The 16303-nt window shown below is 42.0% G+C and overlaps 2 protein-coding genes across 2 annotated transcripts; one reads left to right on the top strand and one right to left on the bottom strand.

The window, feature by feature from the left end:
• Positions 1-311: 311 nt before the first annotated feature.
• LOC108139190 lies at positions 312-13024 on the bottom strand. The gene is made up of 7 exons (XM_017261818.2): positions 12828-13024; positions 6010-6411; positions 5253-5645; positions 3586-5042; positions 2363-3528; positions 2121-2222; positions 312-1983 (listed from the first exon to the last, which is right to left on the bottom strand). Exons 2-7 carry the CDS (start codon positions 6295-6297, stop codon positions 1712-1714), a joined length of 3678 nt encoding a protein of 1225 aa, XP_017117307.1. The 5' UTR covers positions 6298-6411; positions 12828-13024; the 3' UTR covers positions 312-1711.
• An 877-nt stretch (positions 13025-13901) lies between these two features.
• Positions 13902-16244, top strand: LOC108139188 (serine protease easter). The gene is made up of 4 exons (XM_017261813.2): positions 13902-14055; positions 14130-14305; positions 15075-15222; positions 15284-16244. The coding sequence occupies exons 1-4, from the start codon at positions 13998-14000 to the stop codon at positions 15979-15981; spliced, it is 1080 nt and encodes a 359-aa protein (XP_017117302.1). The 5' UTR covers positions 13902-13997; the 3' UTR covers positions 15982-16244.
• Positions 16245-16303: the final 59 nt, after the last annotated feature.

Below are 16303 nucleotides of genomic sequence, written 5' to 3'. Positions count from 1 at the left end.
TCAGAGTAAAGTGCGGGCCAACTTGTTCAGTTACTAACCCAGTAATCGGTAATCAATAAACTCAAGAACAAATTCATACAATTATATCTAGATAGGGTTTAGAGATAGAGAGTGAGAGTGTGGGAGTTAATCATATATCATATATTACAGAGTTCCATTATGTTTAAAGTAGTTCTTTCTGCTCCTTTAATTTTTTCCGCACGGCCCAAACGAAAATCCCTATAAAAGATGCCGGTGCTCGAGAGAGTGCGATGGGTGCTTCAACATAATGCAAAGTCGATGCGTGATACATATACAAATACATAGTTATCTAGTGTTATTAAACGTTTTTAATTCATTTAATACTTGCTTAGATGCCAGGTGACAGATGAGAAATGAAAACTTACAATGGATGGGAATGGAATGGTTGGGGTCTGAACTTTTTAGTGGGCGTTGATTTTGGGATCGGGCTCCAGGGAGTGGTATATATCGTATTTTAAAGCGTAACAGTTTTCTTGCTTGTTTTGTGTTTTGTTGTATAAATATATCTCGGTTTATATGTGTTTGTTTGTCACTAGACTAAAGAAAATTACATTTCATTTATATTCTATTTAATATTTGTTAATTTACAGAATCTAGATAGACAAACGCAAGGTAAAAACTCAAAAGTTGTCGGTCAGCCTAATTTTGCTTTTAAAATGTTTTAGGCTAAATTAAAATCGAACAAAGTTTCCGGCCATAGCGCAATGGCTAAATAAAAGAGCTTAAAATTAAATCAAGTATACACTTTTACATTCTGTTGATTTTTTTGTTGTTGATTTTTCTCTTCTTTGTTTGTGGGTTGGTTTAAATTAAAGCTTACACTTAAACGTATGTGTACAGATATATTTAAGTAGTATTATGTATATATAGTTATATTTTATATATAAGTATATATAGTTGTATATATATTTAGTAATACGATTCGCGGTTTCAAACTAGTCCCTTGTACGTTGTATGTGTGTGTGTAGGTGTTGGTGTGTGTGTATTAGTGTTAGTGTTATGTGCAAACCAGGAACAAGCCAAACAAAAATTCTTCTGCTTCTCTTGTTTTCTCAAAACTGATTGCAATTCTGGTTTGAGTGTAAGGTGTGCTTGTTGTAAATGCGCTCACAAAATGTTTAATCAAATTCTAAGCTTACTTAGGTTAACGAACTCTTCAATGTATCGCGTTCGTGCATTTAATTCAGAATTCAAATTTGTTGCTAGATTTCCTACTATTTCGGTTTCATTTTTTCTGTTTGCTCTGGTGTATTTCTATCGTTTTTCGTTTATATGTATAATAAAGCTGCTCTCTACAATCCTTTGTTGGTTCACTAACAATTTAAGTTACGTTTAGAGTAATGTAATGCAACAGTTTCCCGCGAATTTACATATTTATGTTTCTGTGTATCGTAACATATACATTTACTTCTTATTGTTGTTTCTTTTACTTGAATTAAATATTTTTGGACATTTTTTTCAAATTTTTGTAATTTTTGTAATTTTTTTTTTTAGGTTTTTCACATTAATGCATAACTATATATTAGCAGCATATAGAAGATTGTGCCGAACCAGAATCGCAGGTGAAAAATTGCCAAAAAGAAAATACCGAAACTCTTAGCGAAAGCTGCCCGAAAGTGAAAGGGAAATTTAGATTGCAAAATCTCTTTCAGTGAACTCTGTAGGCCCTAGATCCGACCTGATGCCGGAATTAGGTCTGCACCAAGCCCCGGATGTCGGAGGCGCCGTTGCTGCTGCTATTGCCGCCACCGCTGCTGCTGTCCACGAACAGTGTGGCGGCATCGATGCCGGACGTGTTCGGTGAGTGCATCACGGCATCGGCCAGCAGATCGTCGCCCACGTCCAGGAAATCGTTAAGAAAGGCGCTGTCCGCCGAGCCGCCGATCGTCTGCTGCAGACACTTGAGGTTCTTATCGGCGATCTCCAGTGCCCGGTCCATGGCCTCGCACTCGGCTTGTTGCACTGCATCGGCACAGGTCCAAGGCGAGGGCAATGGCGATGGCAATTGCGGTGGCGATGGCGGTGGCGGTGGCAGCGGAGGCACACATGGATTAGTACAATGAAAAGCTGAACAAGTAAAATTGTGGTAAAATACACACCGGATTGGAACAGCTCGTTGAAGGCATCGTCCGGCAGCGTGTCGAACACATTTACCAGATCGTGCTCCTCCAGCAAGTGCGCTCCATTCAATGCTATGTCATCTGAAAGAGAAAAAAACACGATTAGAATTCTGGATAAATAGTACACTTGGAAGCTTAATTGTCTCGGTAAATGCAAAGCTCAAAGCTTTTAGCTATTGTTATGCAGTTGTTATTAAAAGACAGTCGGGTTGAAAACTTACCAGCATCGTTAGCGCCTATCAGCTCCGACTCGCTGAGTCCGCCCAGGCCGGTGTCCTCGGAACTGGCGTACGCCGAGCTGTTCTCGCAAATGCCGAACATGTCCTGGCCGAGCAGATCCGCCGTGTTGGCCAGGACAGCGGGAGCTGCGTGGCCATTGTGCGTGATTGTGTTTGTTGGCTGGCCCATGGCGTTGCCAAAGGCCGTGTTGAATGAGGGGAAACTGTGCTGGTTATTGTTATTGTTATTGTTGTTGTGGTTGCTATAGTTCATATTATTATTATTGTTAAAGTGCACACTATTGTTGTTGTTGTTGTTGTTGTGATTGCTACAGTTGTTATTGTTGTGCTGGGGCAAGTCGCCACTGGCAGCTGCCAACTGGGCGACTATTTGGCTAATCTCCTCTGCTTTGATATTGGCATTGGACAACAAATTAAGACCCGGATCCAAGTGTTGCTGCTGCGGCTGCTCGGTCTCGAATTTAAACAACGAATCCACCTCCAACTTGGGCACCAAGAGCGGCTCAAGCAGCTGCTTGGGCTGAAAATCACCGCTGAGTGGAGCCAGCGCTGGCGGAATGGACAGCTGGGGCAAGTTCTGAACGGCGGGAACCGCAACGGATACATTTGCAGGCGTGTAGGGCAGCTGGGAGTGCGAGGTGGCCGACGAGTGCGAGTTGCTGGCAATGGACTCCAGCGAGGTGGTGCTGCTCTTGCGCTGCATTCCCGCCGACGGAATCACCGGCAGAGTGTTCATCTGGCTGTTGACCTGGGTGACATTTTGCTCGTTCGCCGGTTTTCTGCCACGCTTCTGCGGACGAGACACGGGATTTGTGTTCGCCTTACGCTTGCGCTGCTGCTTTACAGGCACACTTAGCGTGGGCGCATTCGTGACCACTCCTGCAACAGGTAAACTGGCAGCCGCCTGCTTCGGTGCCGGGCGGGCTGCATCCATTCCGGAACGCAGGTGACTGTGTTCCTTGCACAGGGCCAGTGTGTGCTTCAAATCGAAGACGGGAGCCTTGCAGGCGGTTCCATCCATTCGCCATGCCACGCAGGGCTGGAAAAGCTGCTGCGTGCCGTTGTTCACGATGTGGCGCTCACAGTGTGCCGCCATGCTAAGCGTGGGCTGCTTGCAGCTGGACACCAGGCATCGGTTGCCAATTCCACTGTAAAACAAAAAACTTGAACTATTGGAATTTAGTTAGAAAGCCAAGTTAACTTACATTCCCTGCTGCTGACCGGCATGGTCCTGGTACTTGATAAGCATGTTCTGGACGCACTGCAGCCGCTGCTTCGCCGCTCGCATGGGCAGCTCCTGCAGCGATCTAGTGGACAGCAGCTGCAATGCCTGCCGCCTCAAGACTCCTTTACGGACCGCAATCCGCTCCTCACGCCGATTGCTCTGCGACAGAGGCGAGTCCAAGGCGTGATCCTTGGAGCCAGAGTTTAGCCAGTGCTGTTGCAGGCAGTAGGGCGAGTCCTCCGGAAAGATTTCTTTCTCACTCAAAGTTGCCGAGCTGCGTTTGGAGGCGGGCTTGCGGCGACGCTGGCGATGAGCCGAATCCGCCTTGTTTAAGGCTGGCAAGGGAGTCGGTTCCTGGGGAGGCGGCATGGAAGTTGGGGGCGATTTCTTTGCTGCGATGCCGTTGTTTCTATTGTTGTTAATGCAAGTGATGCCTCTTCTGCCGCCGTTTGAAGCTGCGGACGCCTGACGAACGGCGGCATTGGTATTGGCCACTTTGGAAGACATTTGTTCAGTTTTCTTGGCTAATGCGGGTGCTGATGAGGTTGTTGTGGCTAAAACAGCTTTTGCTGCAATCTCCAGAGAGTTCGTTGAAGCTGCTGCTACCGGAAGCGGGAGCTTTGAGCTTGGGGCAGCCGGTGGAGCCAACTTGGTGCTGAGAACTGCTGGCGGCATCACTTTGAAGCTGGGTGTCAAAGCTGGAACACATGATGTGGGAATCTTCGGTTGCAAGTGCGCTAGCAATGGGGGTGCCGGCATCTCTGGCGGAGTGGGCGGCGTCAGAGGAGTCACCAGTTTCACACCCGCTCCTCGAGATTGTTGCGCTCCTGGCTCAGTTCCGACTGCGGCTCCTGAACCTCCAGCTGTAGCCGCCGCCGCTTCTCCCGCCACTGGTGGCTTTCGGAAGATAACGTTGACGGGTATCTCGTTGAGATCGCTGTCATCCACGCTGTTGCCGGTGGAATGTTTCTGTGGAGCAGCAATCTGGGGAGTCTGGACGGGAACTGCAACTGTACCCGTATTAAAAACCATCAGCGGTGGCGGCTGTGTCTGATTGTAGTTCGTGCCCTGCAACACCGGTTTATTAAGCGACTCTAACACATTGTTGTTGTTCAGCAACTTGGTGTTGTTATTGTTGTTGTTGTTGTTGTTATTTTGGCAGGCCAGCGGCAAGGTTTTCTTTTTCTTTAAGCATTCAACCTTTTGCAAATGTTGCGCCAGTGTGTTATAATGGAATTTTGATGGCGGCAAAGGTAATCCACCCTTGGGCGACACGGAGATCGGAGCCACCATGGCCGTCACTGCAGCGGTGGCGGGCGGCAGAGTGGGCGAAGGTAATGAGGCGGGCGATGTGGGCGGGCTGACCAGCGCAATGGCAACGGTTTGCTGCTGCTGTTGCTGCTGCTGCTGCTGATGTTGCTGCTGGAGAAGCTGTTGGTGTTGCTGCAAAAGGAGCTGCTGTTGATGCTGCGGAAGATGTTGCTGGTGCTGCTGGAGAAGTTGCTGCTGCTGCTGTAGTTGTTGTTGCTGCAGAAGATGTTGCTGCTGCTGTTGGAGCAACTGTTGCTGGACATGTTGCTGCTTCTGCGATTGCTGCAGCTGCTGCTGCTGCTTCTGCTGTGGTTGCTGCTGGTGCTGCTGCGGTTGCTTCTGGATGTTTTCCAGCAGCAACGGCGTCTGCCACAGCGACGGAGTGTGAGCGTAGAGCGGGGGCGGTGCTGCCGGCGGCTGGCAGGACTCCGAGTTGGCTACTTTGTCCTGCTGCTGCTGCTGCGGGCGTACAATACACACGTTGGTGGCCCGTTTCGGCGAGGGCTGCGATTGCGACTGGGATTGCAGCGGCAACTGCAACTGCAACGCGGGCGACAATGCTGACTGTCTCTGAGATTGCGTGACATGATGGAAATTCGTTGTGGTTGTGTTCCAGAAAGACGCCTGCGCCTTTGCCTCCAGATTCGCATTTCTGCTGGCCGCAGCTGTTGCTGCCGTCTGCCTCTTGTTGCTGCCTCTATTGCTGTCGCTTAGGCGGGCTCTCGGTTTCTGCAAAAGGTAAACAAAACAATTGTGTTAAAAGGGGGTTGATGAAGCATTGTTGCATAAATGCAACCAATTATAAAAGGCTGTATAAAAGCGTGTTTTCTCATGAACCTGTTTATTTTCAAGTTCAGGTTCTCAAATTAATACCAATCGTTCTTGCAATTTCAATTTCAAAATTTGTTTGCAATATAATTAGCATAACTTTGACAATTATTAAAATTATTGTGAAAGACTCATAAATAACAAGTTTTTGAAGTACAATAGGAAAAGATGTGATGAATTTTTGACTATAGGAATTATAATATTCAAGCTTATATTTTTATTTTATTTAAAGTAATTTTAAAAACTTAGATGGTGAATGCCTTACCTGTGCTTTGAATAAAACGGGCGGAAGGACGGCCACAGTCTCTGTGAAGGCATAGGGATCCGAGTCCTCGGACGTCGTCTTGCCGGCAATACTCTCCACTGGCGTCAGCGTTGCTGCTGTTGTGGCCGCTGCTGTGGCTGTTGCTATGGTTATTGCTGTTGCTGCTGCAGTAGCTGTTGCTGTTGCTGATGCAGTTGCAGTTGTGGCAATCCTCCTGGTGGCTGTGCTCTTGGCTAATGTGGCTGTTGCGGTGGCTGAATGGAATTTGGAGGCTTGCTGACATGACATGTCCAATGTGAAGCCGTTGCCGCTTTTGTTTCCTTTTCTTTCGGCACTTCCTGCTGCTGCTGCTCGTGTTCTTTTGTTGTGTTATCTGTTTCGGCTCTTGTTACGTTACTTGACCTGCAATTTAGACACAAAAAAATCAATAAGTTTAAAGTTCAAAAGGAATACGTCATAAATGGGCGTTGTCACGTGCTCTCAGCCAAAATGCATTCGCACATACCATACACACACACACACATGCACTGGCGCTCTCTCCCTTTCACACAAACGAATGCCATAATAAAAACAAACTACAATCAAAATAAATAAATCTGCTCGCCGAATAACCAGTTCAAGTGAATCGTTCGTTGCTTTCTTTCCGCTTCGCTTCTGCCTCCTCTTTCTCCGCCCCTTTCTCCGCCTCTTTCTCCGCTCCTCTCTTCTCCTCTGTTTTTTTATTTTGTGCTTTGGGTGCCGCTTGGCACCGCCGTCGTTAATAACAAATACAAATGCTGATAGCGCAGCAAAATCGCAATAATTAAAAATAATAAACCAAGACAAACAATCGCATGAAAACAATTGCGTCTAAAATTATAGCACTTTACTTTCAAGGTTTAAACTTAAACGCATTAATTGTTTATTATTTTCTCTCACACTAAATTGGTGTAAACTTATGTACATAAATAAGCAATATTGTTTTTTTTTTATAACCATATTTCTACATTAAAATTAAGTCAAACATTTATAACATGTAAAAAATAAACAATAAACAAATAAATTCACTTCGATTTATGTAGGTATACAAAATACATTGTCAATTTACCAACACAGCATTGCACTTTTAATAAATATTTTCTATGTAAATCAAATATTTAATAACAAGGAAACCATTGATTTCATTTTGTGATTTTTAACTTAAATTCAGAATATTATAAATGCAGACATCGATTTCAACGCTATTTTCTTGACCACAACTGTTCGCTAACCAAGCGATTGAAAAAAAATTCACACAAATTTGCATGCTAAGCAAATCAAAGAAGCACGTTTGTGTACACAAATGTATGGAAAACGAAACAAAAACAACTGCGTAGGAATACTATAATCTTATTGAGCTAAGCGAAACAACAATTATTGGGGCAGAGAAAGAAAACAGAGACGGCGAAAGAAAAAAACCGGACGAGAAGAGCAACAAGATAAGCGCAAATCGGGGGCGAATTGCTGGACTTTCCAGCGAATCGGGGAAGAAATGGAGAAATGCTCAAAGAATGATTCGGTACAATTATACACAATACCATATATAGAGAAATATGACGGGGAAATATGACATTGTTTTCAGCTTTTGATTAGTTTCGCACGTATTGATTTCCATTCCGGCCGGGAACGCAAGCATTTTATGATTACAATATGTACATATGTACATATGTGTACATAAGTCTGGGGAGAACAAGTTATCCAACTTATAGCTGCGAGTGGAATGCTTCTTTGTTTGTTTATGCTTTCTTTACGTTTTCCGAGAAAGAAGGAAATGACTTTGAAAGCATTTGCCAGTTCCCTTCGCCCCACAAATCCCCCCTTTTCACGGTTCCACACCCACTAACGCATTCACCACGGCTCCTTGGCTATTCGTGTATTTGTGAGTGCAGGAGTGTACGTGACACTTTTGTTTATGTTTCTTATTTTTACTTATTCATCCGTCGAACGGTGGGAAGACATTGAAAGATCTTTAAGGCTAAAACCCAGTGAATACACTTCGAGCATTACTGAAGCCACTCCAGTCTAAACCTTCGAAAACATTAAGAATTTATGTATGTTGTTTCCCCTTGGATAACCTTTGGTCGTCACTGTGGCCATATGAGGCTTAAAAATTTGCGATTACATTGAACTTACTTAAGTATACAACAATATCAAATGTCTTAATAATTTCAAACTGGTTAACAACTCGGACATAATCTACTTTTTAAGAATATAATGTATTTCAAATATAATGTATTTCTATAACGATTTATTTATCGGTATGTAAAATAGTATCAAATTAGATATTTTAATGTTAAGATACGCTTCAAAATATTCTTTTCAATTTATCATATCGACATTTTCCTCACGATACACCTCAATAACACCAAGAAGTAAAGGTTTTTGATCTCAAGCCCGCAGACGAATACGAAGTCCAAGATTTTAGCGTACAAACAAAAGAGAGAGGGAGAAGGAGGAAACCGCACAAAAGCGAACTGTCGATAATTGCAAATAATGACGATGCTGGGAATTTGTTATTGTTTGCTTTTGTTGTTCTTTCAAGCGATCTCCACCAAGCAAGTCGTTGGTTTTTGGCCATTTTAGGTCTTAAATGCTAACTCGTTTTTTTGGTCCAACTTGGAAACACGCTCGAATGATAAGAAGCGGAGACAAGAAACGAGAAACAAGAAAAGCCAAAGAACGCCGAGACAAAAGAAGTCAAAGCTGCAGAGACAAGCCATCGAACCTGAACAAAAAGTACAAGACAAGCGGGTAGAAACCTTACAAATCGCCGCTGGATGCTGAAAAAAAAACTGAGATCAGTGATCTTTGGAATCTTAATTCTAAATGTCTAAACTTTATATTGAAGGAAGAGCGGCTGGGAAATGAAACAAAAGATGTCAGACTAAATGGAATCATGAAATCAAATGTCACTCAGAATTATTACTTTATATTGCAACGTTAATAAAACATTTTTCAAAAGACGAAACTACATTCCAATTCTAGAAGTGAAACTAAGAAAAATTAAATCAAACATTTTATTTTAGACTATGCCTTTGATGTCTTTGATAGTGATTCGACATTCAATCTTAAAACGAAATAGAAAGGAATAATAAATAGGGGAAAACTACTGAAATCACAGCAAATCAATATTGATTTTCTATATTTGGAATTGCTATGATACGAGTATATACTTTGGTGTTTATAGAAAACTGTGAAAAGTGCGCAGTACTTCAACTTTAATTATCATCGAAGCCAACATGTTCTCAAACCCCCATGTGGTTTTAAATTGGTGGTTGAACACAGAGCAAAAACTCATCCTAATTAATCTTAACTATAAGTGAAAAGCTCTTAGTTAAAGTAAAAATGGTTGCGAATTATTAGTAAACATTGTGTAACATTAATGTTTAATCATCAGCGCATATAAAAAGTATAAATTCCGGCGATGGATCCGATAAATAATTTTAAAATAACGTCAAATGTCCGTACAATGTTCCTGAATTAGTAAACTTTAAATTTGAACAACCAGTTTAAAATAAAGAATGATGAAAGTAGTACGTGAGTCATTCTTAACTTTAGATTTCTTCACTATAGACTTTAAATTAAATGACGACTGGCTTACTGATTGAATACTTGATTTGGAACGCATATGCAATGGAATAATAGATAATGTTCATCGATTTTCAAGGCGATTAGCCTGCTGCTACTCTAACATTAATAGAAAATTTAGAGACACCTTTTGGCAGAACTGCTGAGAACGAAGAAAACCCGCGGGGAAAACGCATGGCGTGGAACACGAAGGTTGTTGGCTCGAGAAACCGTGCTCAAAGGTCCGCTGGTTAAGCGAGCTACGGATAGATGGATGGGTCGGTTCGGTTTGGCCAGGTAAGCGACCAGGTAAGCAGATAGGCGGGCAGGCAGGCAGAAAGCCGGTCGAGAGGTTAATTACGAGAGCAAAGCGTTTCCAGGCGTTACGCTCACTGAGCTACAGAGGCATGAAAACACCAAAACTGGAATACATACGAGTACGACTACCAGTTGAATGGTGTTCAACATGCTGGTAGAAAATAATTTGCAACACATTTGTAAATACCAGTCCCTAACACCCCATTCTTCTAGTTTTTATCGTAAACATTGTAGCTCTTTAAAAATGTTTCTCAATATTACACAGGTTTTAAGGAAGTAAGGTGTTTTACAATAGATGTGTTACAACATTATAGTAATATATTATAGTATAAACATTATGCATAATATATCCTCGAAAGGTCTATAAAATTATAACTATTTTTTTTTTTTTTACATTGATAGTTCTAACTAATTACATTACATTAGGAAATAAAATATTATAGTTTTAATCATTTTTTACATCAAAACATGACGATCCAGTATCATTTTAACATGACATGAGAATGATTCAGAATCAAGTTGATAAGAGTGATATTCATAACGTAAACAAGAAATGTTTAAAAATAGAGATGATTGACTTGTGTTTTCATTACTTCGACGATAAGCGTGAGATATGATTCCTATATTTTCGGCGCGCTTTCATGCTATTTGCAGACTCGTCGACATTGACGCACAGCAGAAATTGCATTTAAATGCACATTACAGCGCGATTGCGAGTGCAGGAAAGAGGCAGAAAGGCCGGACCCGAACCCGTTTGCTGCTTCCTTCATAACCGGAAACTGAAGGCTAAATTGTGCAAAGCAAAAAAAAGCGCAAAAACAGAAAAAAGAAAAAAAAAAACTTAATATAATGACGAGGGGCTGAACCACCGCAAAGGCAGCTGGAGATTCAGATGGAGAGGTAAAAGCCAAGAGCCAAAAGAGCCAGACATGCGGTTCAGTTTATTCAGCCAACCAGCCAGCGAAGCCAAACGAACTCCATCTGCAGCCCCACTTGGCCACTTTTACATCGCACGTAGGCCCGTCCACTTCCCACAGGGGCTCTGCCTCCAGAGCACAGCCACAGTGGACTCTGGCTAGGGAAACCTTGGGAGTGCTGCCAAAATGTGCCATAAAACAGGGAACATTTATCTTGCTCTTTTTGGCCCCAAACAAACTCAAATCGTGAGTCATGGGTATTATTTGGGTTTTACATTCACAGATTTTGTGTCTCACTTTTCTTAACGATTTCACGACAAAAAACCAATAAACATTAATGGGTTTTTAAATGTTAAATAAACTTTCAAAATATGATTCACTGATTTATTCAAATTAATATTGACTTTGATTTTGCGATTTTAAAACTCTGGCGGGCAGGCGGTATTTAATTAAAGAGTTAAAGCTTTTTGCGACTGGTTTTGAAACCTTGTCGAGTGAATATAATTTTTAACAGATTTAAATTTAATTCCAAAATAAATAAAATCGTTTAAGGAACGTTTTCTTATCTTCATGTGGCGATAAAACCACCCATATTGCAGACAAAGTTAGCTTTTATCTTAACCAAAAATAATATGAAAAAGGGCATAAAAATAATTTTCTGATGGCCATCTAAGCTGTTCACTTTATACATTTTTAATTAAATTATTAAATCATTTTCTTTTACTTAAATCATTTTAGTACCCAAGATTTGTTTGTAAGGTTTGTAAATTTGTATAAATAAGTTCCTTTAACCTTGAAATTTAAAGTTAATATTTTTTTCTTGGGCAACCACAGACAAAATTTGTTTAACGATTATCTTTTTAACTGTCTATAATTATGAGGCGAATTAAGTAAAAACAAAATAAAACATCCGAGGTGTAGATCACTATTTCGTTTTTTATTTGAAGTGTATGAAATTCTGGGGTTTAGGTTGTTTTTTGTCGTTGTTTTTGTTGTTAGTGAGCGGCAGCTGTTGTTGGTATGGAAAGCACACACATCTGTTCCGTTAAAGCCAATTAAACGATTGTCTCGGTTTCTCAGACTTTTTTCAGCACTTTGGAACATTTTTGGCAATATAAACACACTCACACATGCATTCGAGGATTAGGAGTGAACGGAGGGAGGTGTCACCGATAAACAAATCACAAAACTAAACAAAACAAATTACGAATTCCGTGTAAATGAACTTTTGGTGGGGAGCGCGTTTGGAATTTCTTTTAGCGTTTTGTTTGTCATCCGCTTTGTGGGTGTGTTTATGTGAGGGGAGGGCACTCGAGAATCGTTGTTGCCGGCGTTTTTATGATTTCTCTTGTTCTCCTTCCGCTCTTTTTCTTTTTTTCCAGCCAGTCGCCCTCGCCCTTTTTTCTGATTCTCTTTTGCGACTTCTTCGCTTCCTTCCCCCACAGCCCCCACACAACACATACACTTGCGTTTCGAGTTGCACATGCAGGGTCGTTTGGATTTTAACTGCCCTTTGATTTTTGGCATTTAATCATTTTCGGCTTTGGCAGATTTTCCGTTTCTTTGCTTTGACGATTTTTGATGCAAAACAAGAATGCGTCACGGGCTCACACACACACACACTCACTCAGGCACATGCACAGTGGGGCCAAAAAACGAGAGCGACGAGAGCGAACAAATTTACCCAACCGTCTGATGACGATTCAAACGTCAAAGTGGCGCCGCGCAACGTACTTGGTTTTTGTTGTTTGAGTACCCTTCCCATGGTCAGGGTTGTCATCTCACCTCGAATCAGAAAACGGGCCAAATAAAATTGCGTTTCGAAACAGAAAAATTACGTTGACCTCGTACATAACAAAAAGCACGGATTCGCACTTATTTAAGCAAAACTTAACCGGTTTGACATTAAAATAAGCTCTTTTCAACACATTTTTTCAGGCTTCTCGGCAACCCTGGCCTGCCTCTCACACATACACACACTATTACGCCACCACAGACCTGGGAATTTTTTGCTGCAAAAAATTTTTCTTCGCACCAACAATTCCACTTTCAAATGCAATTTTCACCCCTTTATCTTGGCGCTGCGTACTTAACGCGAACTCCTGGCTGTGGGCAAATGTGTACTGCAGCACTTTCTGGTGTTTCAATTAAGCATAAAACGCGTTTTATGATTAAAATTGTAATTTTTCGTTGCAGTCGGGCTGAGAGAACACGGGCTGACAAGATGGCGGACAGCTCTGTGCGCTCTCCACACCAATACAGGCGCTCCCACTCACGCACACACGGTCACTCGGAACCAGTACCTGGGTGTGTTTGTACGTGGCGTTGCCAGACTGCCGGATAAGAGGAATGTACCGCGCACTCGTTGTGTACCTAATTTACTGGTTATTTGAATTTGATACGACTGATAAGAAATGGAAAATAGTTTTGATGAGATAACGCATTTTATGATCGCTTGGTGCTGGAATTTGACGTAATAACATGTAAATTTGTTCAGATTTCTTGTTACAAATGCTTAAACTTAAAAAACTTATAAATTATCAGTTACGCAAAACAATAAGATATTTAAAGTACTTTAAAATGGCTAATCTTTGTTAGCGAATTAAGTAAAAAATCTTCTCTCTAGCAATGAAACATTCATTTATGTACATGATTGCAAATTTTTTCAGCAAACATATCATAAATCGTAAACAAAATTTTCGAATAGTAGATTTGTGTTTATATTTTAATATTTGTTCGGATTCTTGATTTTCAATAGATACCTTTTTTATATATGTAGTGAGGGTATTTATATATCATTTAAATGTATTCAACATTTCCGATCTTCAATCTAAAATTGTGATAAAAATTAAAACACCATAGTTAAGAATAGAAAACAGAAAAAAGATTTCGAAGAGTTTTGATTCAAGTCATAAAAGTATAAAGTTTTAAAATGTAAATAATTATTTGCTGGTGTTCAGGGGGTTAAAAAGCTCTACCAAGCACCCGGTTGCACAACTACGATTATGTTATCAGGGGGTTCCGAAAGCGACTCACTCTCTGGTAATTCACAGGCCGAACTTAGTGTTAGTCTCAGTCGCGATCTCAGTCTCAGTCCTACTCGATCCGCTGCTCGTCTGAAATCGCAGCGGCTTTAGGCTGTATCGTATCTGATCGATCCGGTCCGGCATGGGAAGTTTCCCAGCTCTACTTGTTGTTGTCGGCTCGCTGGCATTGGGCGCGAATGGTGAGTGCACGGAATACGGAATCGTAAACAAGTCTGGCAGTGAACTTAACGCGGCCCGATCTCCGTTCTTCCAGCTCAACTCCCCCTGAATTGTGTGTCGAAAGTCCCGAGTGGCCGGGTCACCGGTCACTGCATTTCGATCCGGGACTGTGACTTCTTTATGCGGATCCTGGTCTCCAGCAATCTGACCCAAAACGATCGCAGTCTGCTCCGCGAGAATCAGTGCGGGTTGCGGGGCAGCGACGTTCAGGTGGGTGATTCACCGGAAAGATACCGAATTAAACTCGAATCGAAACCATAACTCGATCCATTAAGCGCAACAAATAACAAGCTCGATAACTCAGGCCTGTCCTGTTTTTACTTTCACTGATAGTGCGTAATATTCAGATTTCTTTTGAAAAGTAGAGATTAAAACAAGCAACAAGTAATATAAATAGGTAGGAAAATGTTTAAAAAAATCTTTAGTCGGTGAGATTAGGATTAAACATGGTCTATTTATATAGTCTTTATATTATTTATATCAAAAAAACTTGATTTCAAAGGTCGTTTCCAGTTTTCACTTTTCTGTATAATTGATAATTTTGGTTTTTATAAAACTAGAGATAATAGGAAAAGCTTTTATTATTTGTTTATCGTTATCAGTTGAAACTTATCAGTTTACATTTTTGGAATTGCTTAGATTTAAAAATAAATTGCGATAATAACAGAAATTTAGTATTTTACGAGAACTTAACTTATGAGTTTCTAAAGTTGGATTTGTTTATAAAATCTAAAAACCATATAAAGAAATCTGGGAATTTTTAAATTTAAAGTTATTCATATTTAAAAAAAATAGTTTATGTTCTAAAATATTGAGGACTGGTTTTTGGAACATTATTTTAGAATCTGTTTTTTAACCAAAGTTGGAGTTACCTTATTTTATAATCCCATCTGTGTTATTTGGTTTCTATACAGATTGAAACAAATTTTTTTGTTTTAGAATGTGTTAAGTCTAATTTAAACCTGTTTTAATTCGCTAGGTCTGCTGCCCCAGCACCGCCGGTTTGGGAGCCTTGACCCACCCACTGCTGCCCAAGGATTGTGGATCGGTTCGCTGGCAGCGTTCGAATGACACGGAGACGCGGATCAGGGAGTTTCCCTGGCTGGCCCTTATCGAGTACACCCGGGGTGAGTTTGAGGCTTTTCAGTGATAGGCCAAGTAAATCACCTCCTGCCATTCCGCCTCCAGGCAATCAAGAGAAGATCCATGCCTGCGGTGGCGTGCTTATCAGCGATCGCTATGTGTTAACTGCTGCCCACTGTGTGGCGCAGGCGGCGGCCAGCAATCTGCAGATCACAGCGGTTCGCCTGGGCGAATGGGACACCAGCACGAATCCGGACTGCCAGTTCCACAAGGACACCCAGGTGGCGGACTGTGCCCCGGCCTATCAGGACATAGCCGTGGAGGAGTTGCTGCCCCATCCGCGGTACAGCCGAACCGACAGGACGCAGGTCAACGACATCGCCCTCGTCCGTTTGGCAAGTCCTGCGCAACTGAACGACTTTGTGTTGCCCATTTGCCTGCCCAACAAACAGCTGCGGGCGGACGAACTGGAGGGTCTGGTCACCGAAGTGGCCGGCTGGCAAGCCCTGACCTCGCCGCGCATGCGCAAAAGCTATGTGACCATCAGCTCCATCGAGGAGTGCCAGCGGAAGTACGCCGGCCAGCAGTTGGGCATCCAGGCCTCCCAGCTCTGCGGGTTGGCTAACTCCAAGGAGTGCCACGGCAACGCCGGCGGACCCCTGATGCTCTTCAAAAACGACGGCTACCTGCTGGGCGGACTGGTGTCCTTCGGACCAGTGCCCTGCCCCAATCCCGACTGGCCGGACGTGTACACGCGGGTGGCCTCCTACATCGATTGGATTCACGACAGCCTGAGGGCCTAGAATTGGTCTTGTTGTTGAAAATATTGTCAGTAGATGTGTGGTGCCAAAAAATTGCATATTATTGACCCATTACAGAGTTTGAAACTCTTTAGTTTCATTTCAACGATTTAAGGCCCAATTCTATTGCAACATAATTTACAATGTGGGTGAAATATTATATACATATATTAAAAAGAATTGTTTTGAATTTTAAATTAAACAAGATAAAAAGCAAACTTTTGCAAGCCGAAGTAACTGCAATTGTTCTTTTTAATAAAAACGTTGTTGTTTACTTTTATTTAATTAAGTTGAAAATATTTCTTGCAGATCGAAGTTAATTTTT

This window comes from Drosophila elegans, unplaced genomic scaffold (genome assembly GCF_018152505.1).
Source record: "Drosophila elegans isolate 14027-0461.03 unplaced genomic scaffold, ASM1815250v1 contig_476, whole genome shotgun sequence".
Lineage (NCBI taxonomy): Eukaryota > Metazoa > Arthropoda > Insecta > Diptera > Drosophilidae > Drosophila > Drosophila elegans.
This window is presented reverse-complemented; position numbering and strand designations above follow the sequence as displayed.